General features: G+C 41.6%; 1 protein-coding gene and 3 gene segments (V, D, J or C); 3 read left to right on the forward strand and 1 right to left on the reverse strand.

Annotated features, from left to right (window-relative positions):
• The window catches only part of LOC122886876, an 88,914-nt gene that overhangs the window by 36,500 nt on the left and 28,204 nt on the right, over positions 1-24,210 (reverse strand). The window lies entirely within an intron of this gene.
• LOC122886907 lies at positions 6,282-7,126 on the forward strand. The segment is given in 2 exon segments: positions 6,282-6,437; positions 6,726-7,126. Coding segments are annotated over 2 exon segments (426 nt in total).
• Positions 7,262-8,503, forward strand: LOC122886921. The segment is given in 2 exon segments: positions 7,262-7,384; positions 7,646-8,503. Coding segments are annotated over 2 exon segments (426 nt in total).
• Positions 16,282-18,193, forward strand: LOC122886901. The segment is given in 2 exon segments: positions 16,282-17,506; positions 17,597-18,193. Coding segments are annotated over 2 exon segments (435 nt in total).

Genomic DNA, 24,210 nt, shown 5'->3' on the forward strand with positions numbered 1-24,210 from the left:
GAAGAGGATCGGGAAGTTTCCAGTCATCGGACCAGCTTCTTTGATGGCGGAGGCCGTGATTGTGAACTTGAGATGTTCATACATTGTGCCTGTCTTTCCGTCTTCGGCGTTGATGCCTCAGTCCTCGCGGATGGTGTACATGAGGCGACAGTCTGCAGATCGAGGAGTTAATCATCGGAATCTTCGCTATTTACGTGACAGTAGTTCGGTAACTTTGTATGACTCATCTCTGCGATCCTCTTCTTATGCCACTCCCACTCCAGTGACTATGGCGTTGATAAACGCGAGATCTCTGGCAAATAAGACCTTCATCCTGAACGATCTTTTTCTTTCTCATGAACTTGATTTTTTATTTGTTACTGAGACTTGGCTTAATGCTGGTGAAATGACTTCTCTTTCTGAACTCTCTCCTCCTGGCTGCAGTTTTTTCAGTACCCCTAGGTCTGTTGGTCGTGGCGGGGGTCTTGCAGTTGTTTTTAAAGACAAGTTTAAGTGTAGATTTTCACCTTCTGCGTCCTTTAGCTCTTTTGAATCTCAGTTATGCTGAATTCTTTTAAATCTGTGTTATGTGTTTTGATTTATAGACCCCCAAACTCTCATGGGGATTTTATACAGGAGTTTTCTGAATTTTTATCTGGTATTATCCCTTCTTTTGACAATATTTTAATTTTGGGGGATTTTAATATACATGTGTGCTGTCCTTCAAAGCCCCTGGTCAAAGAATTTTTAAATTTATTAGAGTCATTTAACTTTTTGCAATGTGTTTTGGGTCCAACTCATGAACGTGGTCATACGCTTGACCTTGTATTATCTTTGGGATTTTCTATTGATAGCGTGAAGATTGTTGATACTGTTTTTTCTGACCATAAGACTGTTATTTTAAATACTATTTTTCCTTGTGTTGTGCCGGGTAATACTGTTTCTGCCTCGATTTCGTCTCGCATACTTAATCCAGCGAGTACAGGTGTACAGCGAGTAGTTTTTCAGCAGTTTTTAATGTCTCTCCTTTATTTTCATTGATCGAGTCACACTCTTCTTGTATGGGTTTAGAAGACTTGGTCGATCAGTTTAACTCTTCTTGCTTAGAGATTTTAGATGCTGTGGCTCCTGTCAAAGTCAGGGGAAGAAAAGTCAAATCGCAGCCCTGGTTGAACAGTACTACCCATACTCTTAGGCAGGAGTGTAGGAGGGCTGAACGCAAATGGGTTATAGATAAATTACAAGTCTCTTATGAGATTTTGAAGAACCGTTTGAATGAGTGTCAAAGAGCTGTTAAATTGGCTAGATCAAATTATTTCTCTGTCATCATCTCTAGAAACTGTAATAATTCTAGAGTACTTTTCTCTAAATGTAAATGCTGTTCTTCATCCTACGGCTACTCCTGCACTCACTCCTGCTGAACTGTGTGAAGAGTTTTTAAACTTTTTTTTATCGGTAAGGTTGATGGAATTAGATCTCTAATTTCATCTGTTGGTAATGATTTTATTGTTTCTGTTGCCCCTCAGTACCATTTCACCAGTTTTCTGCCTGTTTCTTTGCAGCAGCTTAAGGATATAACTGCTAATATGAAGCCCACCAGGTCTCCTGGTGATGTGCTTCCTTCGTCTCTGTTTAAGCAGGTACTTGACTCAACTGGCCCAAGTATTCTGTCTATTATAAATATTAGTTTGTCATCTGGTGTTGTTCCAGTTAGTTTTAAGCACGCGGTTATTCAGCCCCTTTTTAAAAAACCCAGCTTAGATACATTTGACATGACTAGTTTTCGTCCGATTTCAAAATTGCCTTTTATTTCAAAAATACTAGAAAAAATTGTGCACACACAGCTTAATGACTTTTTAATTAGGAATAACATCTGCGGTAGATTCCAGTCAGGTTTTAGAGTTGGTCATAGTACAGAATCGGCTCTTTTGAAGGTGTCTAATGATATCCTTCGAGGTGTTGATTCTGGTAACTGTGTTGTCTTGCTCTTGTTAGATCTTACTGCGGCATTTGATACAGTTGATCATAACATTCTCATTGATCGTCTTAGGGATCAGGTTGGTATTCAGGGCTTAGCCCTAAAATGGTTCTCTTCCTATTTAAAGAATAGGACTTTTTCAGTCAGTTTAGGGGATTATTTTTCTTCCATTGCCCCCCTTGTGTGTGGGGTTCCACAGGGCTCAATACTGGGACCAATTTTATTTTCCCTTTATATGCTCCCTCTAGGTTCTATTTTTGAGAAATTCGGGTTTCAGTATCATCTTTATGCAGATGATTCTCAAATTTATGTACCACTGAAACATGGGCATAAAAGTGCCATTCAGTCTCTTCATGCATGTTTGGCAGAAGTTAAGAGCTGGCTTGCAAATAACTTTCTCCAATTAAATGAGGATAAGACTGAGATCATTTTATTTGGAAATAAGGGGTGTGTGGATGTTGACTGCCTGGGGTTGTTTCCAGGGAAAAAACTGTCTAGCGTGAGGAACCTTGGTGTCATTTTTGACTCTGAGCTCAAATTTGAACAGCAAATCAATGCTGTTGTTAAGAATAGTTTCTTCCATCTTAGATCAATATCTAAATTGAAATCTATTCTTACTTTTAATGACATGGAGAAGGTCGTTCATGCCTTTGTGTCTTCACGTTTGGATTATTGTAATGTATTGTATTTGGGTGTGAGTCAGGCTTCTCTCTCCCGTTTGCAGCTTGTTCAGAACTCAGCTGCTAGACTTTTAAAGGGTACTAGGAAGCCCAGAACACATTACTCTGGTTTTAATTAAACTACATTGGTTACCCATACGATACAGAATTCAATACAAAGCACTGTTGTACGTTTTTAAGTCTCTGCATGGTCTAGCCCCTGAGTATGTTACTTATTTAATCAGCCGCTGTCAATCCAGCAGATCTCTGCGCTCAAATAATCAGTTGCTTCTTGTGGTTCCACGTACACGTCTAAAATGTAAAGGTGATCGGGCGTTTTCTGTTGCAGCTCCTAGGCTATGGAATGACCTTCCTCTGTCTCTAAAAACTTGTCCTCCTTTGGGTGTTTTTCAGAGTGTGCTTAAAACTTATTTGTTTTCTTTAGCTTTTGACAATGCTTTGTAGGTGTGTATGTCATATGTTTGTTTTCTTTTTTTCTGTTTCTTTTTTTATATTTTGTGTGCAGCCCTTTGGTTCCACTTGTGATGTTGAAACTGCTTTATAAATAAAGTTGAGTTGAGTTGAGTACTGTTCCTGAGTGATGGAGCAGGTTACAAGTGTCTCACATGAAAATTTGAAGCTTTCAGCTGGTTCATAAGAGTTTTATTTTAAGATTACTCTCAGTAACTGTTCACATGTATTCTCAAAGGAAATCTCTCATTCAGCAGAAGTTGGCTGACTGAACTGCCACAGTGAGATAATGTGGACCAAATGATGCTTCTAACATGCATTTAGAAGCATCATGCTTCATGCTACATGCATTTCAGTCTTGAGGAGGAATTAGTTTTTGTATCCAACACGAGAGAAACATGATTTATACGATGGTGACGGCAGCATCAGTGTCATTTCCAGAGTGGAAGGTAGAGGAAGTGTAACAGAGAAGTGAAAATACAGAGCTACGAGGAGACGGAGAGATTCAGGGAGGAGCTGAGCTGTTACTGAACTATAGAAGAGAGAGGAACTTCCACATTCAGCAGAGTTCAATACACAAACCAGAAACATTACCTTTATTCAACATGCTGTCACTGGACTATTATGGACTTTCTCTACTGTTACTATCCATTCTAACAGGTGTGTTAGATTATGCAGCAAGAAAATGTTTAATTCCAATAACATCTGAACGTGAATCATTTATTGAGACTTTAACAACATGAAATAACAGAGTTATCTCTTCCTTCAGGTGTCAGCTGTGAAGAACTCACTCCAGATAACGATGAAGAGTTCAGTTTAGAAGGCTGCACTGTTACTCTTTCCTTCACGTACTCCAAAAAAACAACTGGTAATGATTATTTCTTCTGGTATCGACAATATCCAGGAAAACCACCACAATTCCTGATCTCACACTCTGCTTCAGGAAAAGTAGGACATAATCCAATCCCTGGACTGAAGATTAAAGTGGAGCAAAACCAAATTGATATGAACATCTCCTCTGCCGCAGTGACAGACTCTGCTGTGTACTACTGTGCTCTGCAGCCCACAGTGACAGGAAACATCAAGACTCTGTAGAAAACCTTTCGAGCAAAGACAACAATACTCCACAACGTCCACTAGAGGGAGTCACACACTGTTAAACTTCATTGATATGTGATGATACAGTCTGGATTCTTTGCACTGATGATGCAAACTTAAGACAAATATTGAGTCTTGAAATCATTGCACAAGGTTTTCTAAAAACAACAATTTATTCAGTCCTGTTGTTTCCAGATTAACCATACAGGCCTAATGCAGACGATAGAGTATTTATCACGGGTGTGAGATGCAACAAGAAGCTGGCCAGTGTTCAACACCTGTGAAGGAAAGTGTGGTGACTGATGATGGCCACTTGCTGGTTGAATCCAAGTTGGCCTGATTTCCAATTGGACAAACAAAGCTTACTTCCACTTTCAATATTTTATTCCCAACAAAGCATTATCACAAGTACAGGTTCACCAGGGCTTGTTTAAAAAGATATTAAATATACATATAAACAGCTGGCAAGTATCCTTAAAGTAGTTTAAACACACCAGCTCTATTTTTAGGTTACAAAGGAAATATCAAAGTATCACAACACCATTGGTAAAAATCCATACCAATAGTAGGTGCAATTTTCTTAAATGGCCATTAAGTGTCAGGTTAAGACCATCGGGGTGAATTATGACAATGAGCTACTGCCCACTACTATGAAAGATACTTGATCCAGAGCAGGTGGCCGTTAACATAAGCACTCGCAAATGTAACGTTAGCAATAACCCAACTAGCAACATCCTCCATGCCGTGCAGCCCGTGTAGCAGTCAGTTGCCCACACTGGGATCCAGTCCCGGGTGAGGGGAGTGCAGCAGCACTCCACCTTAGTCCTGCTGTGGACTCCATCCGCTCCCCAGCAGCGTCCTGCCACTGCTGCACCACCCAGTCCAAATCCTATTCTTACAGTTAGTGTAACAGTCCATCAGAGATGCTAACAACAAGCTAACTGTTGCGTTGGCTAACGCAAGTAGCTAGCTAGCTACTGCTCGAAAAAAAAAGGAACTGTTTAGTTACTTGAAAAGTAGTTCCTGGGGATAAAAGTTCTGGATACTTTGGGTGGAAACGCAGCTTATGTCATATTGGACTGTACTAATAAACTACTGATCTCAGCATCCAGATGTGGGTTTGTTTGTTTGAAGGAACATTCCTATGAAAATGTCTCGTTTCACTATCAAATACTCACCGCCTGTAAGCTTGAAAGGGGAGTGAACAGTTTGTAGCATCACTTTGCCAGTTCAGAGATGTGAGGAGGTGATAACGCGGCACAGACGTAGAGTCTTTAACTTATACGATGGTGACGGCAGCATCAGTGTCATTTCCAGAGTGGAAGGTAGAGGAAGTGTAACTAAGAGAAGTGAAAATACTGAGCTACGAGGAGACGGAGAGATTCAGGGAGGAGCTGAGCTGTTACTGAACTATAGAAGAGAGAGGAACTTCCATATTCAGCAGAGTTCAATACACAAACCAGAAACATTACCTTTATTCAACATGCTGTCATTGGACTATTATGGACTTTTTCTACTGTTACTATCCATTTTAACAGGTGTGTTAGATTATGCAGCAAGAAAACATTTAATTCCAATAACATCTGAACGTGAATCATTTATTGAGACTTTAACAACATGAAATAACAGAGTTATCTCTTCCTTCAGGTGTCAGTTGTGAAGAACTCACTCCAGTCAAGAATGCAGAGTTCAGTTTAGAAGGCAGCACTGTTACTCTGTCCTACACATACTCGAAAAAAGCAACTAGTAATGATGAGTTTTATTGGTATCGACAACACCCAGGAAAACCACCAGAGTTCCTCATCTCTCATTTCGGAACAGGAAGACTAATATCAGATCCAGTCTCTGGACTGTCTGTTAAAGTGAGTGAGGATAAAACCCGAATGGATCTGCAGATCTCCTCTGCTGCAGTGACAGCCTCTGCTCTGTACTACTGTGCTGTGAGGCCCACAGTGACAGCAAACCCACAGTCTCTGTACAAAAACACAAGCTGACACACTGACAAGCTGCTGGAAGCCTTTTTTCCACACTGTTGTAATGAAGTTTTTAACTCCACTAGAGGGCGACATTATCAAGTAGGCGGTGCACTACTTCTGCAGTGTGTTCAACCATTGTGTCAATAATAACTGCTGCTGTGAAGAGAACAATTCTCAGACTGAATGTTGAACAGCAGCTAGTTTCTCCTGTTGACTTAAACCTTGTTGTAGAGATGGAACATTGGCTGTGGATTATTCTTGCTGCTCTTTTCTTTGGTAAGATAGAAAGCACAACATGTTTCCTCCTAAAACAATTCAACAAATTACTGAGCTGTTTGTAATTGTGATTGAACAAAAAACGGAGCAGATTATTTCTGCCACCATTTGTTACCTTGTAAAAAATAAACATAAAGGTTCAATTTGATAATGGTAAGTGAAACTCACGGCTGTTCTACATGTCTGTGTCTGACTCTCCGGCTAGGTAACTCTTTAAACCTGCTGACTCCTTTAATCAATCATCTTTATTGATTCAGCTCTTCCTCTGCATGTTCTCTTCTTCCCCAGAGTGTAAAGGAGAAGTCAGAGTGATCCAGCCAACAGGAGATGTCATTGCTACTGAAGGAGACACAGTTACACTTGGCTGTACATTTGAGTCAAGTGACACAAATAATTATCTCTTCTGGTACAAACAAGAAGTAAATGACTTTCCCAAATATATTTTGCGACGTGATACTTATAAAACAGAACATAATGCTGCCGAGTTCCAGAAAGACAGATTTAATGCTACAATCAAGGATAAGTCAGTTCCTCTGAAGATCCAGAAGCTTCAGCTGTCTGACTCTGCTGTGTATTACTGTGCTCTGCGGCCCACAGTGACAGGAAACACCAAGACTCTGTACAAAAACCTTTGGAGCAAAGACAACAGAATACTCCACAACGTCCACTAGAGGGAGTCACACACTGTTAACCTTCAATGTATTTTATGATACAGTCTGGACTCTTCTCTCTCATGAGACACAGCTGTGATGAAGAGCTTCAGAAATTAAACTAATTTGATGTATGCGTCTCCTCCTCCTTCATGGCAGAGAACTGTTTGATTCCAGCTGTGAACATCAGACCAAACAACTAACAAAACTTCTTCACACTGAACATTAAGTGGCAGCGTTTCATCTCTGTCAACATGGAAAAACTCGCTGCAGTTTTGTTCTTTTTCACTCTCGTAGGTACGTATGTTTCTGACAAGCCTGAAATACGAAGATATTTTCAAAGCATCACTGATCCCTTTTGGATATTGTTTTATATGAAGTTCAGAATTGAACTTTTCAAAGATTTAGATGTGATCACTTCATCACTAACAACTGCTCACTAAACTGTTTAACAGCATCATTTGTTTTAACAGAAAAATGTCATTGTGTGCTGTTTTTCAAATGAAGGATTTCTCCCTTTGGAACAGAACTCTAAATATAACATGTTTACCTCACTAGGTAACACCTTGGAAGATGATATTACTGCCAGCAGAGCTGAAGTGTTTTCATCAGAGGGCCGTAGTGTTACTCTGTCCTGTAACTATTCAGTTAAAGCTCAGAATCTCCAGTGGTATCGACAGGATCCTGGATCAGCTCCTCAGTTCCTTCTCCTGATCACTGATACCAAAGAGCTTTCAGTGCTGAAAGCAAATCCACACCCTCAACTGACTGTTAAACTGAATGAGGAGAGAAATCGAGTCGATCTGCAGATCTCCTCTACTGCAGTGACTGACTCTGCTGTGTACTACTGTGCTCTGCAGCCCACAGTGACAGGAAACACCAAGACTCTGTACAAAAACAATTGGAGCAAAGACAACAGAATACTCCACAACGTCCACTAGAGGGAGTCACACACTGTTAAACCAATACGTTCATTGAACTGATGAGAGGAACTGAAAAAATAACATCAAGAGGTGATTGGCCCCGCCCATTGAGCTTCCACTCAACCAATGACATTATTTCTTACTCATTCTACTGCAGTGGAAGAACATTCCTCATCTGCTGTCTGCCTGGCTTTAACAACTCCAAAGACATGTTGCTTTACCTCTTTTTACTTTTCTCTCACTTTACAGGTGAGTTTAAGAACAGAGATTTAAGTTTTGTTCAACCTGCTGCATTAACCAGATATACACAACCTGTATTTCAGAACTTTTCTCATTTCTTTGCTCTGACAGAATGCACATCATGTTTTCATCATCTTGTAAAAATGAGTTAATGGAGTTCTACTTGTTTTGTATTTTGCTGTTTCTGTCCACAGATTAACACTGTACAGCTGACATTTTCCACTCTCTCCTCTCAGCCTCATGAACAATGTTAGTCTAACGGTTACATTTTCTCTACTTTTTCCAGGACTAATAGCTGGAGACAAAATCTCTCCTGTAGGAGATACAGTCAGTAAAAGAGAAGGAGAATCTGTCACACTCACATGTGAATATCAGACAGCTTACACCAATATTTACCTTCACTGGTACAGACATCATTCTGATCTTCAGGCACCTCAGTTTATACTCAAGAAAGGAGCAAAAGAGAACACAAATGAATACATCCCTGATAATCGATATGAATCTCAAACATCACAAACATCAACTGCACTGACCATCAGAGGCCTAACCCTGGCAGACTCAGCTCTCTACTACTGTGCTCTAGAAACACAGTGATACAAAGTGTAGAAGAGGCTGTACAAAAACCTGAACACAGATATCTGACTGCTCTTCAAAGAGGAGGGAAGTGGGATTCAAACCACAGCTTCATATCAGATGGATTCTGCTAATTCCTGTTTTATCAGAGTCACTGTGGTTACAGCTGCTAATGAAACACTGTGAAAGGATTCACATGAGCAGCAAATCCACATCAATGAGAAACCAACTGGATGATGCTTCAAACACAAGACTCCATGGAAACAAAAAGCAAATAAATACATAAATAACTGGTGATCTAACACACCAAGAAAAAAAAAAGTCTGGACTCAGTAATAATTTATATTTTCAGGCATTAAAATCTACAGTCTACATTCAGTAGTACCACAGTTCACCAGTTGAATTAAAGGTGGCAGATTTCAACCAACAGCAGCTCTTAAAATAACTTCAGCAGCTTTGCTCTCGACCTGACACTGTTGGAGAAAATGACAAGTTCCAACTTTCACCTTTAAAGCAGAGTCTAATCTGTCATTTTCAATCCAAAAGACAAAACAAATATGAAAAGTATGATTCTGTCTAAATATTCAGTCCTCTCAGTTCATGTATATTTGTATCGTGAAACTAATTAAGGGGCAGCAGCAGTTTCAGAATCATCAGCAGCTTTAATACTTACAGGTAAAAGTTCCAGTTGTACAACAGAAGACGTCTCAGCTGAATCGACCAGTGACAACTACATGCAGCATCAGGTAACACTGTCTAAAGGAAAACACACGTTAAAGACACTATGTGTAGGTTTTTACAACCTGCCTCTTTGCTGCCCCCCAGTGGTAGCAAACAACCAGGAGACACTGAGATGAATACACTGAAAGCAACAACATGGGCCCCATTTTTTCTGTAACTGGGCGCAAACACAATTGCAACCTCCTGCCACACCTGGGTGTGACCAACTAATTATTGCTATTCTGGAGTCCATCGGACGCAGCACAAACCTGGTGCAGTGCAGCACGTTGAGTTTAGGTTGGAAGAAAGGCTGAATACAGTATTTGTACGAGCAACACACTCAACATGTGGCCTTTCTGCCGCAAAATCCCTGAATTCAGTGACATGTTGGAAACAATATTGGTAAAACTTCCCGTTTGCAATAAGAAGTCACCTGAGCAGGGGGACATGTAAGCAGTTTTAGGTCAAAATGAGTATAAGAATTGCAGTGCGCCACCTGATCAACATAAACACAACCTCAGCTGTGCCGCTCTACCTACCGATCGTACTCTCATACAACGGATCATAGATATTGTCATACTTAGCCACATCTCTCTCCCTATCCTTGTGCGCTCTAGTGTTTCTCTCCTCTCCCTGTGTTCCCTTTGTGCTCCCTGCAAAGCTACCTTGCCTGTTCTGCCTGCCACGCTACACGAGCCAGCTGCCTTGCCTGTTCTGCCTGCCATGCTACACGAGCCATACCCAGAACCTACACTCACCATCTCCGTCCTCTGAGCCCCTTGTGTGCTCTGTCAGTTCTCTGTTCGTCGCTGTGTGTGTGTGTGTGTGTGTGTGTGTGCGTACTGGCCTGGGCGGGGCGCCCTGGTTCTCCCTCCTGCTGCTGATCACCTGCACACCTGACGTTCATCATCCAATCAATCTCCACAGTATATCTACCTGGCTCTACCAGACAACCAGCGCCAGATCGTCTCTTCGCTATGGCTCCTACCTCGACCAGGTTAAGTTTCTTGTTACTCGCTGTTATCTCTCATGTAACCTTATCTGTCTCTGCCGCAGAGTTATTCCCTGCCGGTGATCACAGCCACCATGTCCTCTCTGATCTCTGCAAAGCTCCCTTCCTGTTCTGCCTGCCACGCTACACTCATCATACCCAGAACCTACACTCACTATCCCCGTCCTCTGAGCCCAGTCGGTTCTCGACGAACGTCACTACTGGCTACAGCGGACTACACCTGTGATTGTTTGCCGTATTATAATAAAGATTGTTACTACTACGATCCAGTTCTCCACTTCACTGCTGTTCTACATTTGGGTCCGTAGATTGTGTAACACGACAGATATCTTACGAAAAATAATGCACCATTTTTCTTGCATAATCCTACGAATGTCTAGCAACCAGCAACTAGCGTACCGGACCTTCGTCATCATGGTAACAATAAACACGTGGTTAATGTTGTGAAACGGTCATAGTTTGGTTAGGTTTAGGCACCAAACTACTTGGTTAAGCTTAGGAAAAGGTCACAGTTACGGTTGAAACAGTTAAGTCACAGTAAGTCACGTGAAGTAAGCCCAGAATAACAGAGCTCTGCATCTGTGGGTTCGAAGTATCGTACAATACAACAATTTAGAGCTGTTTCTGACAGACCGATTTTCAGGTTGGTTTAGAAGTATTCCGTGATCGACTGTATCGAATGCAGCACTTACATCAAGAAGAACCAGAATGGAAACATTTTTATTATCTGCGCTCACTCTTAAGATCATTCATTACTTTTACAAGCGCTGTCTCAGTACTGTGTCCCTTTCTAAAACCAGATTGAAACTTTTCATGAATCTTGTCATGCAAGAACACATCTAACTGTTTAAACACTACCTTTTACAATACGTTTGACACGTTACACGTTTGAAATAGACCTAATATTACTCAAAGCATAGGGGTCCAGATTATGTTTTTTGAGTAAAGGCTTGACTATAGCTGTTTTGAGTGCGTCTGGAAAATGCCTGTGTGTGGAGAGCATTTTACAATAATTAATACATCACAAATAACACAATTCAAAACCTCCTTAAAGAAAAAAGTGGGAATTGCATCCCTCACTAATTCTACAAAAAGGAATTCAGATTTCCCTGAGAGGCACTAGCAGTCACATTATTTTTTTTTGCAATACTAGCTTGGTTATTTATAATCTCTCAGTGAATTGTTAATGTGGTTTTTCTCCACATTTGCTCAGCTCTATGGCACTCCCTCTTGAACAGTAGAACGTATTCACTCATTTTTCCAAGGCATTTCCTTAATCTGTGATTTCTTTTTAGTTTTCTCAGGTTCTACTATGTCAAGAGCTGACCTTAATTTATAGTCAAAATGATTTACTTTTTCATGAATCGTTGTGATTTCATCAGAGAGAGGTTGACTAAGTATGTGATTTGAAAACTGAACGGCTGAAGACGGACTTAAAAAACGTCTTTTAATAAGCCGTTTTGTATCGCTTGTTGCTATACCAGTGATATTCATATTAAAAAACAGTAGTGATCTGTGTGGAATTCACCCTGGGCTGGGATATTATGACTGATAGCTTGTGCTGTGTACACCCTGTCATGTAAGATGTTTTTCCCTGTGTAGTCTAACTCATGCAACTTCTCAGGCCAGCAGCTGGAGCCGCACCATAGACTGCAACTAACTAATAGTTAGATAAGAGAAAGTGGGATGAAGGTACAAACCAAGGTCAGAGACTAACAGAGGTGCACTGAGAGAATAAGCTGTGGGAAAATACTGAATGTTGTGTGATCGGGTGTGGCTTTAACATATAATCAACTGCTTTGTGCCTTAAACTTCAGACACAACTGGGGAGCCGTAGATTCAAGACGGTGAGCATGTTGTGTCTCCAGATATATCTGTATTGTTTGTTTGTTTGTGTGTTTGTGAGGAAATAAATACTTGTAAAAGACATTGGTAGGTCTCGTTTGGATCCCTTCTCATAAACCGACTCGGAGAGAGGTTGGCATACCTCGACATCTGATACATTAATATCAACAGTTTTATCAAGGACAATATTCCTGAGTTGTCCCAACGATATGTTGAGTCCATCCAAATCCATAGCCTTGCAGTCCGAGACGTTATCAACATGTAAATTAAAATCAGATAAGATTCTTATCATAGTTAGTAAAAGAGAGGCTCCATCTGAACCGAGCCATGTTTCTGTCAGAAACAGTATCAGTAACAACGGCTTCAATATTGTACACATCACAATGTGTACGGCTATGTACAGAGTTTTCAAGCTGTGAATTTCTTACCGGTTTATATATAGGAGTATACTGTTTTGTTGTTGCAAAGTCCTCCTCTCTATGCTGTGATCTCTGACTAATAATTGGAATTATGGGCATTGAGAGCACCTGGGCACAAGGGGGAGCTACTGAGTCTATGCCTGAAAGGGATGATGATAGCGGTGTGGGGAAGAAGTCGGCTCGGAGACCGGATGTGACCGGTGTCGAGCCTTCTTGGCTCTCTGGACATGTGGTAGGGGATGGTCAAACTGCAGTAGCGTTAAAAACTGTAAAATATGTTGTGCGTTAGAGTACGTGCTCGTAGTCAGCTAGGATGGCCACCATCCCTCAGATAAAAAGATGGACGATTCCACAAGAGGTTAAACTTGTAAATAAAAAACGTGCTGTGCACTGTGCAGGCAGAATGGAGCCATGTGCGGAGGCTGAGAATCTGGCTAAAACGACCGACACCTCGGCCAAGTGGAGGGAGCCGGAGCCAGGGGTCCTCAGGGACGATGACTGGAGCAGGGTCAGTGGCCTGAGAAGTAGCAGCATCAGCCGGATAAGGAGCAGTATCCATCTCTTCAGCACTGGTGGCGGTGACTTGTGTAGGACCTTAGAGGATGGTGTCCAAGTGGAAATTCTTTGCTCCAACTCAGTGATCTTCTTGCCAAGACAGATGCAGCTCTGGCAGCCAGATGGTGAGGTAAGTGGAGCCATGGTTTCTCGAGCGTCTGCTCAACTTAAAATCCAGACGTTCGATTTCTAAAATTCTTGATCCAGTTAAAAGATGTAGTTAAAAACAACCAAGATCTAAAATGTGTATCGTAAAAATGTGGCTTAAAACAGGTTAAGTAAAGAGTATCACGCGTCTGAGAGCACCAGACCAAAATCAGTCACAGCGCTGACTGGGAAAGAGTCAAAGTCACCGACCACAAGTCATCCAACACCTCAAATAAGACAAGTTAAGACATTAAGACACAATGGCTTCTGATCACTGCTAGGGCTGATTTAATATATAAAATATTAATATTAGGATTTCTCCACTGTAGTTAAGAGAAGTAAGAAGCAAGTAAGAGAAACGTCCTCCATGTTCACAGAATAAAGACCATCTCTTCAGGTAACCAAGCTTCCTTCTAGTGTGACCTACCTTGGTCTCACAATGGTGCAAAGAACTGAAACTGAAAATTCAGTAAACATTTCTCTGAGGCAGAGCTGCTCTGGATCCACAAATTATCTCACTGGCTCAGTTGAACTTTTCTAAAAAGGTGATTCTCTGGCCCCGCCCACTGACGTTTAACTCAACCAATGAGATTATTTCTGTCTCCAGAGCAGAAATGTTTGAGGAACCTGATGTTGAGGAGAAGGGCTGTGCAGCAGAGAGGCTGTTTAGTGTTTTCATTCTACTGCAGTGGAAGAACATTGCTCATCTGCTGTCTGTCTGGCTTTAACAACTCCAAAGACATGTTGCTTTACCTCTTTTTACTTTTCTCTCACTTTATAGGTGAGTGTTAGAACAGAGATGAAAGTCTCATTTAACCTGCTGCATTAACCAGATATTTGGTCTACATTTCGTAATTACAGGTTTATCTGTGTAAGGTAACAACTTCCATGATCGAAAAAGACATTTGGTTTATTGAATGAATCCAAAAAGTCAAGAACCTCCGTTGAGTCTCTGGATGTCAGAATCTCTTGCAGACTAACTGACATGAATGACTCATTTTGCAGCCCTGGGATTCAATAACAGCATAAAGCCAGAAAGTCCTGACGAACATGTTGCAGAGGGAAGAAACATCAACCTGAACTGTAAATATGAGGGTGCTATCTACAATATCCAGTGGTACCGACAATACCAGAGATCCAGACCAGAGTTCCTGCTCTCCATCACAGAGGGAGGATCGATTCATCCAACTGATTCTGATTTCTCAGCTCACATTAACAAAACAGAGAAACATGTCGATCTGCAGACCTCCTCTGCTGCAGTGACTGACTCTGCTGTGTACTACTGTGCTGTGACGCCCACAGTGACAGGAAACACCAAGACTCTGTACAAAAACCTTTGGAGCAAAGACAACAGAGTACTCCACAACGTCCACTAGAGGGAGTCACACACCGTTAACCTTCAGTGATATGTGATGATACAGTCTAGAATCATGGACACCTCCTCCACAAGTTGTTCCCTCAGTTATATATACAGCCTTTATTTAATCAGATCGTCTCACTGAGATCAGACAGACCTGAGTACAGCAGGTAGAGAGAAACACAAGCTAAAGGACATACAGCATCAGAGACAGTCGCAGATTTTTTTCAAACGCTTAATTGCCTGACCGGTGGTGCTGCTGTGTTTAGATAACACTTTCTTACCAGGAAAAGGCTTGTTTGTGTCCAGGAATTTCCCATGAGAGTCAGTCAGCAGGACCACTTGTGGGGCTTCCTCTTCAGGCTGAGTGGAGCGAAGCTGGGATGGGCAGAGCTGGCTGTGTGGATGTATCAGCAGGTGCCAGGGTGCAGAGCAGAGAGGGTGGGACAGAGACAAGACAGGGAGAGTCTGTGTCTCAGTACTTGTCATTGTGCTGACTGATGAGAGTTGGTCTGTTAGGTGTTGAACTTGCCTGGTGAAGCTCCTTTCTCTATTCTCAGCATCCTCCTTCACTTTGGCTAACTGAGCACACTGTTCTCTAGACTTCCTCTGAGGTCAGATGCCAAGGCCTGGTTGTCTCTCTTTAGCTGCTGGAGCTCCTCTTTAAGCTGCTGTAGAGTGTTTCTGGGTGGTCAGACAGCCTGGCTTGGGTCAGCTCTTTGAATTCAGCAAAGTCCAGCTTTTTTTGTTTCATATTATATCATAAAAATTAAACTGAAATCCACTGTATGTGTCTGTCTAGAGTTGTGTACTTTTTTTTTATTAAACCACTAGGATTGTTATTCTTGATATATCCCACTTTTTAACCATCAGTATGACCACAGATGAAGAATCTTGCGTATTTATTTCTTGCAACAAATATAGTAACTGGTGCAGTGACCAGCAGAAGTGCTACTAAATGAAGATTGATTAGTCATTAGTGCAGATCAACCATCCATCCATCCATTTTCTACCGCTTGGTCCCGTTAGGGGTCGCGGGTGACTGGAGCCTATCCCAGTGACTTTGGGCCTTAGGCAGGGTACAGTGGCCAACTCGTCGCAGGGCTAACACAGACACAGACAAGGACAGACAACCATTCACTCTCACATTCATTCAATACGGGCAATTTAGAGTTATCAATTAACCTACACATGCATGTCTTTGGACGGTGGGAGGAAGCCGGAGAACCCGGAGAGAACCCACGGTAACACGGGGAGGACATGCAGACTCCACCCAGAGAGATTGTGTGATGTTGGTCTGGTCCGGGAATCGATCCCACGAACCCACGATCTCCTTATTGGGAGGCAGGAGCTTTAGCCGCTCTGCCACCGTGCACCCCGCAGATCAACCATTTAATAATAAACACAAAAAAGGCTTACACCTATTTCAGGCAGTCAAATAAACAATTCAGACAAGGAGAAGGCAAGCAGTCTTGAAAAAAAGAAACAAAATCCAACAGTGGACAGTCAAAATCCAAAAATCCACAAACAAACAAAGTGCAGGGAACCAAAAACCAGGGCGCTCGACAGCGGTGCAACATACAATGACGTACTGACCCTGAACAAACGAAAAACTTGGACTAAATACACTTAGTTAGGGGCGACACTGAGACACAGGTGCAACTAATCAGGGTGGGGCAAACAATCAAGACTGGAGGGAAAAGCAAACAAAGACAGGAAGTAAAACAACAAGACACACGAGGAGAGAAGAACACTTCAAAATAATACAGGAAATAACAGGAAAAAAACCAAAACCATGACACATAGCTCTCCATTATAACGACCTGTTCCTCTCGACTGAAGTAGGTGGCACGCGATCGCTCCATTTTGTGCAGAAGATAAGTCAAATGATGCGTCAAACGCCCCCTTTTATGGAAACGTACACAGAGCCTGATAAAGAAAACCTAGTTAACAAAGAAAGACGATCACCACCGTCGTGATACCCGTTATCTCTGATTGGGGTTTTAGATTTTGTCGAGCCAGCTAAAGCAAAGGAAGCCTGGCTCTGTCGAACTTGCTTTGTAGTACACCCCTCAGGTGTGAGCGTGATTATTTATGTAAAGAGATGTTTCGATCGGTTCACCACCTACTGGCTCCCGCGGGTGATTGGCTACCTTTGGATAACGGCTCACCAGTGGCAGCTGGCCAATAGAGGACACTAGGGCCACGTTGCTAAAATATTCATTCTCAGTTAACTTGTAATCTTTCTGAAAAGAAATATTAAAGGGGCCGTAGCAGGTTCACAACAATTAGCAGCTTTTATATGTTAGGGAACAAAGTGAATCAAAGGAAAGGAAACATGTCAGCTGACATTTCCACTGATGACTACATACAAGACAAGTTATACTAGGAAAGGAGAGTGTCAGTAAAATGTGCTGAGTGTAAAGTTGTCAGTCGGGGAATAACACAGGGCTGTGAATGAGCCCTGTCACTGTGATCAGGCTCCTCCTTCTGATCCACCAACTTAGTGTTGATGAAGACTCAACAGAGATCACAGCCTTCTTTATACTCGCTGTAGCTCACAGTTACTCAACACTGCAGACATGACGCCTCTGTTCATCTCGGTGTTGCTGGCTGCTGTGTGCCTCGGTATGAACACAACTCTGTTTCTTTGACATCAATCCAACACTGACATGATTCTTTAACAGCACACTGATACTGTTTGTTGCTGTTTTACAGAATGCAGAGCACAAAAAGACAACGTGTTGCAAACAAAAGAAGATGTGACTGCTACTGAAGGAGAGGCAGTAACACTTGGCTGTCAATATAACAGTAGTTTAACAAGTAATTATCTCTTCTGGTACAAACAGGATGGAGACAACAGCCCAAAATTTATACTGAGCCGAATTAAACTGGACGAAGGGAACACACCAGACGAGTTTAAGGAGAGATTTTCATCCACACTGGATTCCACCTTAAGATCAGTTCCTCTGAAGATCCAGAAGCTTCAGCTGTCTGACTCTGCTGTGTACTACTGTGCTCTGCAGCCCACAGTGACAGGAAACACCAAGACTCTGTACAAAAACCTTTGGAGCAAAGACAACAGAATACTCCACAACGTCCACTAGAGGGAGTCACACACTGTTAACCTTCAGTGGTTTATTACAGTCTGGATTCTTTGTACTGATGACACAAATTTAAGAAAAATGAAGCCTAAATAATAAAACAAAAATTCAGGAGAGTGTTTTTATCCCTTGTTGTCAGCAGTTTCATGTGGGAACAATTGAGAGAAAATAGTTCCCACATGCTCACAACAAACCTGTGGATTAGCTTGAGTAACCGGGTCATGATTTCTGATAAGAGACTTTGCTGTCGAGTTTTTCAAATGTAGTTTTTTTGCCGTTTGGAGCTCCACAAGCCGAGTGCCATATCGTCCCATTATATTCAAAACAGGCAGACATCTCTACGGCCGATATCTCCAAAACTCGCCAACTCACACCAAAACAATCTAGATGGATAAACAGCTCTACAGGTAAGAGGAGAAATGTGTATGTTTGATTTTAAGGTGAACTGTCCCTTTAATGGCATCTTTTCTTCTTCTGTGGCCTGATTCTGTTTGGCCACTAGATGCCACTGTAACTGCTGTTAATCCTAGCTGACCACAGGTACTGTCCTGAGTGATGGAGCAGGTTACAAGTGTCTCACATGAAAATTTGAAGCTTTCAGCTGGTTCATAAGAGTTTTATTTTAAGATTACTCTCAGTAACTGTTTACATGTATTGTCAAAGGAAATCTCTCATATTCAGCAGAAGTTGGCTGACTGAACTGTCACAGTGAGATAATGTGGACCAAATGATGCTTCTGTGCTACATAGGGGTGGGAAAAAAAATCGATATTGCAATATATTGTTGTGCTCTCTGTCGCAATAAATAATCGATACACTAACGCCCAATATCGATATTTTATTACAACACAAAATGATTAATTTACCCGTTGTCATTGTCACTGTCACTACCCAATATCTACCATTCTGTTTGCGGGGGGCGCTGTTCGAGTAAATAGGGGTAAAGTGGCACAAACAGCGGCCGTGAAGAACACAAGTTAACTAAACAACAGAGAATTGCAGAAAAAAGAGAAGCGAGAAGAATGGCGGAAAACAATAAAAACTAATCAAAGACCCACCCGCTAGTTTCCACTCTAAAGTGTGGAGACACTTCGGTTTTACGAGACAGTCGACGGAAAGGCACTGGATAAAAACTATGCAATCTGCAAGAACTGCTTTGCAAAGATAAAATATAACTGCAACACTACGAATCTGCAAATGCACCTCGTTCGCTATCACGGTGAACTACTCTCAGGTGATAATGAGGGTAAACCAAGTCAGCCAACAATCACTACTGCGTTCAAAGCAAAGCTCCCTTTGGGTCGCCGAGGGCACAGAGTATCACTAAGTCCATCGCCGAATTTATTTGCAAGGACCTTCGCCCTTACAGCGTGGTCGAGAATGATGGATTTTGCAGAATGTTGACAACACTGGAACCGAGATACGAGATACCGAGTCGTCGGCACTTTACAGACAAAGTCATCCCTGCATTGTATGCAGATACCAGAGCCAAAGTGGAGGGTGCGCTCCGGTCTGCTAAACGAGTTGCACTAACCTGTGATGGTTGGACGTCAAGGGCCACCGAGTCCTTCGTAACTATTACTGCCCACTTCATAGACGACAACTGGGATGCCCAAAGCTACGTCCTTCAGACTCGGGCTATGAATGACAGTCATACTGGCGCTCACATGGCAGAGGTGCTTAAGACGCGGCTGTAGACGAGTGGAAGCTCACCGAGAAAGAGCCAGCAGTGGTGACTGACAACGCAGCAAATATGTCCGTAGCTGTTGAGATTGCTGGATATCCACACGTTCGCTGTTTCGCTCATGTTTTGAATCTCGCGGTGCAGCGTGCCCTCAAACTGCCAAATGTCGCTCGACTGCTCGGGAGAATTAGGAGAATTTGCACATTCTTCCACAGGAGCACCTCAGCAGCTGAGGCACTGAAGAGGAACCAGAAGATGTTAGGCCTTCCGCACCACAAGCTGATAACTGATGTTGTTGTCCGCTGGAACAGTGCCTATGAGATGATCAGCCGGTTTCTTGAGCAACAGCCAGCTGTTACTGCTGCCCTCTTATCTCCAGAGGTAAGGCGTTTATTGTTTTGTTACTTAATTGCATATGATAACTGTAATGTGTTATAAAATATTATTGTTAACATGATATATATTTTGTTCCTTAGTGTAAAGTGCTTTTTCCTGACTTCTTGGTCTGGATTAATAAGGAATATGTGCATTATAAAGTTTAAACTTTTGACTTCATTCTGTTCTTTTCCTTCCTTCTTTAAAGGTCAGAAAGAATACCACTGACATCTCTACCCTGACTGATGGAGACATCAAGAATGCAGAAGAGGTTGTGAAAGCCCTCCATCCAATGCTGGTAGCAACAAAGAGCATGTGTGAGGAGAAAAGTCCAACTGTTTCCATCATTGCTCCTCTTCACGCCCAACTTCTCAGCAACACACTCAGCACAATTGAGGATGCCCCTCTCGTCAAGGACATAAAGTGTGCCATCCATGGAGACCTATCAAAGCGCTACATGTCTGCAGAGGAGAAAACTTCCTCTCACGTTGCCTCCGCCTTAGACCCCAGGTTTAAGTCGATGCTCTTCTTGTCGCCTTCAGAAGTGCAGGAGACGTATGCCATGGTTGTGTCCAAGGCTGCTGCCCTGATGGTAATTACAACTTGTAAAAACTGAACAGCAGTTACTTGGGTCATTGAAATTCTCATTGTATTTGTACCTTTTAAACTTTCAACTCTTGCACTGCTGGTAGAAAAATGTCATCCACACATCTAACCATGTGCAAAGATGTGTTAAATTTTAAAATGATTAGGGGCTGAGGATTTCTTGTTGTGATGAACATGTTATTTCATTAATAACAAAAATAACAATGAAGATGTGCCAAATGCTTTTTTGTCTTATAGGGGAATGCAGATGTGGGAATGCAGTCTGATGGTAATGTAGAGGAGGGAGGAAGCACTGAAGAGAGTGGTCCTGCTGATGACACCAGTGATGAGGACCGACCACCACACACACCAAAAAAAAGGAGATCCGCACTTGCAAACCTCCTTGGACAAACATTCCAGCATGCCAGATCTTACCTGACCCCATCATCATCACCTAACTCCAAGGCTAAAAAGGAGGTTCAGCAATATCAAGAATCCTCACCTCTACCACTGTCAGATGAGCCGTTGGGTTGGTGGAAATCTGAGGCATGCAAGTACCCACACCTTGCCAAGCTGGCCCAGAGGTACCTGTGTGTGCCAGGGACTAGCGTGCCATCAGAGAGAATCTTTTCTACCACCGGTGACATAATCTCTGCTCAGAGGTGTGCTCTTACATCTGAGCATGCTGATCAGTTAGTTTTCCTCAAGAAGAATATGCCTTGATGTGTCCACCGTTTACAGTAACTTACTACTGACGTTTCAGTATTATGGTTTACACATGTTAATGTTCATGTTGTTTTGTAATGTTCATGCACTTTTATCTGTCTAGATGTACAGTGTTTACATTTAAGACCAGGAGGCAGTGAGTTATGCAAATGCATATTTCTTTGCACAATGTTGGAAATGTTGGCATTAATAAATGCATAAAATTTCCTTATTTCCTTATTCCTTCTTTTTCTTTTCAGTCACATATATCGTGATATATCGTTGATGAAATTTTTTCCAATATATTCAATATCGTAGATATCGCGAATCGTGATATTATCATATCGTGGACCACATATTGCCACAGAATTGAATCGTGAGGTACCTGTATCGTCCCACCCCTAGTGCTACATGCATTTCAGTCTTGAGGAGGAATTAGTTTTTGTATCCAACATGAGTGAAACATGATGTATACGATGGTGACGGCAGCATCAGTGTCATTTCCATAGTGGATGGTAGAGGAAGTGTAACTGAGAGAAGTGAAAATACAGAGCTACGAGGAGACGGAGAGATTCAGGGAGGAGCTGAGCTGTTACTGAACTATAGAAGAGAGAGGAACTTCCATATTCAGCAGAGTTCAATACACAAACCAGAAACATTACCTTTATTCAACATGCTGTCATTGGACTATTATGGACTTTCTCTACTGTTACTATCCATTCTAACAGGTGTGTTAGATTATGCAGCAAGAAAACATTTAATTCCAATAACATCTGAACGTGAATCATTTATTGAGACTTGTAAACATGAAATAACAGAGTTATCTCTTCCTTCAGGTGTCAGCTGTGAAGAACTCACTCCAGCCAAGAATGAAGAGTTCAGTTTAGAAGGCAGCACTGTTACTCTGTCCTACACATACTCCAAACTGTCATTTGGTGATTATTTCTTCTGGTATCGACAATATCCAGGAAAACCACTACAATTCCTGATCTCACACTCTGCTTCAGGAACAGTAGGAAATAATCCAATCCCTGGATTTAAAATTAAAGTGGAGCAAAACCAAATCGATATGAACATCTCCTCTGCTGCAGTGACTGACTCTGCTCTGTACTACTGTGCTCTGCGGCCCACAGTGACAGGAAACACCAAGACTCTGTACAAAAACCTTTGGAGCAAAGACAACAGAATACTCCACAACGTCCACTAGAGGGAGTCACACACTGTTAACCTTCAGTGGTTTGTGATGATACAATCTAGAATCACTTTACACTCAGACAAGATTGTGATGGAAAGCTTTAGAAATCAAACCACTCACAACTTGTTAACTCTGAACATTTATTTACATTTCACCAGAGTAACCATGACAACATTTAGTGAGATCTGTTCAAATCTTACAGGTATAAAACATTTTAAGAAGAACTACAATAGGAAGAAGCCATTTTTAAAGCAGATCAGACCATTTTGTTGTAAATCCAGATTCAAAAATATCTTTAATGTGATGTTTTTCAAAGGACGTCGTCTCCTTTAGGAGCAAAACTAAAAATATATATCTTATGTGTATAACTAGGTAATACCTTGGAAGATTTTACTAGCAGTTGAAGTGTTTTTGAATCATGTAATTACATATAATTAATCTGTAATGTTTCAACAGATTCATGTACAGTTCTCAAGGTTCTTTAAACTATACATATTAACAAAGCAATGAGGTCAGATGGCATGTCCACTTTTCTTTGAAGGACATTTGCTGAGCGACTCAAACCTCACAATGCTTTTTATTGATTTTGTTCCTTTAACACTTACCCACACCCACACACCCTGCTTCAAAAATGTGTTCAGTTGAAGGTGAATCCGTTATTGATTAAGTTGTATTACTCTTTATTTATCAAACAGGTCCCAACAAGTGAAATTAATTCAGCCCTCTCTGATATAACATTAAGGAATACAGGGGCCCCCAAAGGATGTGTCAGTTTATGTTAGTTTACGCTGTATACAAACGATTGTTTCATTTCCCAACCAAATCAATTTGTAGTGAAATTCTCAGATGACACTGCTATGCTCAGTTTACTCACAAGCAACTCCAACATTACCAGCTATAAAACTGAAACTGACCAGTTCGTGTACTGGTGTGATGAGCATCATGTGCACGTCAATGTACTACAAACTGAAGAAACTGTGTTAGATCCCAGATGAGTTGGAGATCATAGTTCTGTTGCCATACATGACATCAAACAGGTCACTTATTACAGATATTTAGGGGTTTACACTGATAGTGACCTTAGCTGGAACGGTCACTTTGAAAGTTTCTGTGCGAGAATCCATCAGCGTGTCCATTTTTCATAGAGCTTTAGAAGTCTATTTTACGTTATGTTATTACCAGCGGTCAAGTTTAAGGCTCAAATATTGAGCACTTTTTGAGCATTCTAGTATTCAGCAGGCCAACAGGATTTTATCTGAGCCTGCTCCTGTGTTGAACTCTGAATATGTGCCAATAAACTCTGAAAGGAGGTACAGGGTCCTCTTGTGAACAATCTTCCTCTTTGAAGGTGATTTACTTTTGTAAAGTCCTCTCATGAATTGATAAGTCCTCAAATGTGACACTAATGTAAAAATATGAATGATATGGTTTATCATGTGTAATTGAATAGTAGTACATCGTCTGAGTAAAACTTTAACTCAGTCAGGACCTTCACATGTTCTGTCAAGTGTAAGTCAGTGTTACCTTATCAGCTACTTCTTACCTGATGGAAATTATTTAATTTAGTGACTAGGAGCACCACAGCAGAGACAAACACACTATTTATCAGAGTTGTGAGAGGAAGTAGGGAGGCATTAAAGGAGGAGCAAAACTGTGACTCAAGTACAGAAAAGACACAGACTTTC

The sequence above is a fragment of the Siniperca chuatsi genome, linkage group LG13, assembly GCF_020085105.1.
Source record: "Siniperca chuatsi isolate FFG_IHB_CAS linkage group LG13, ASM2008510v1, whole genome shotgun sequence".
In the NCBI taxonomy this organism is placed as follows: domain Eukaryota; kingdom Metazoa; phylum Chordata; class Actinopteri; order Centrarchiformes; family Sinipercidae; genus Siniperca; species Siniperca chuatsi.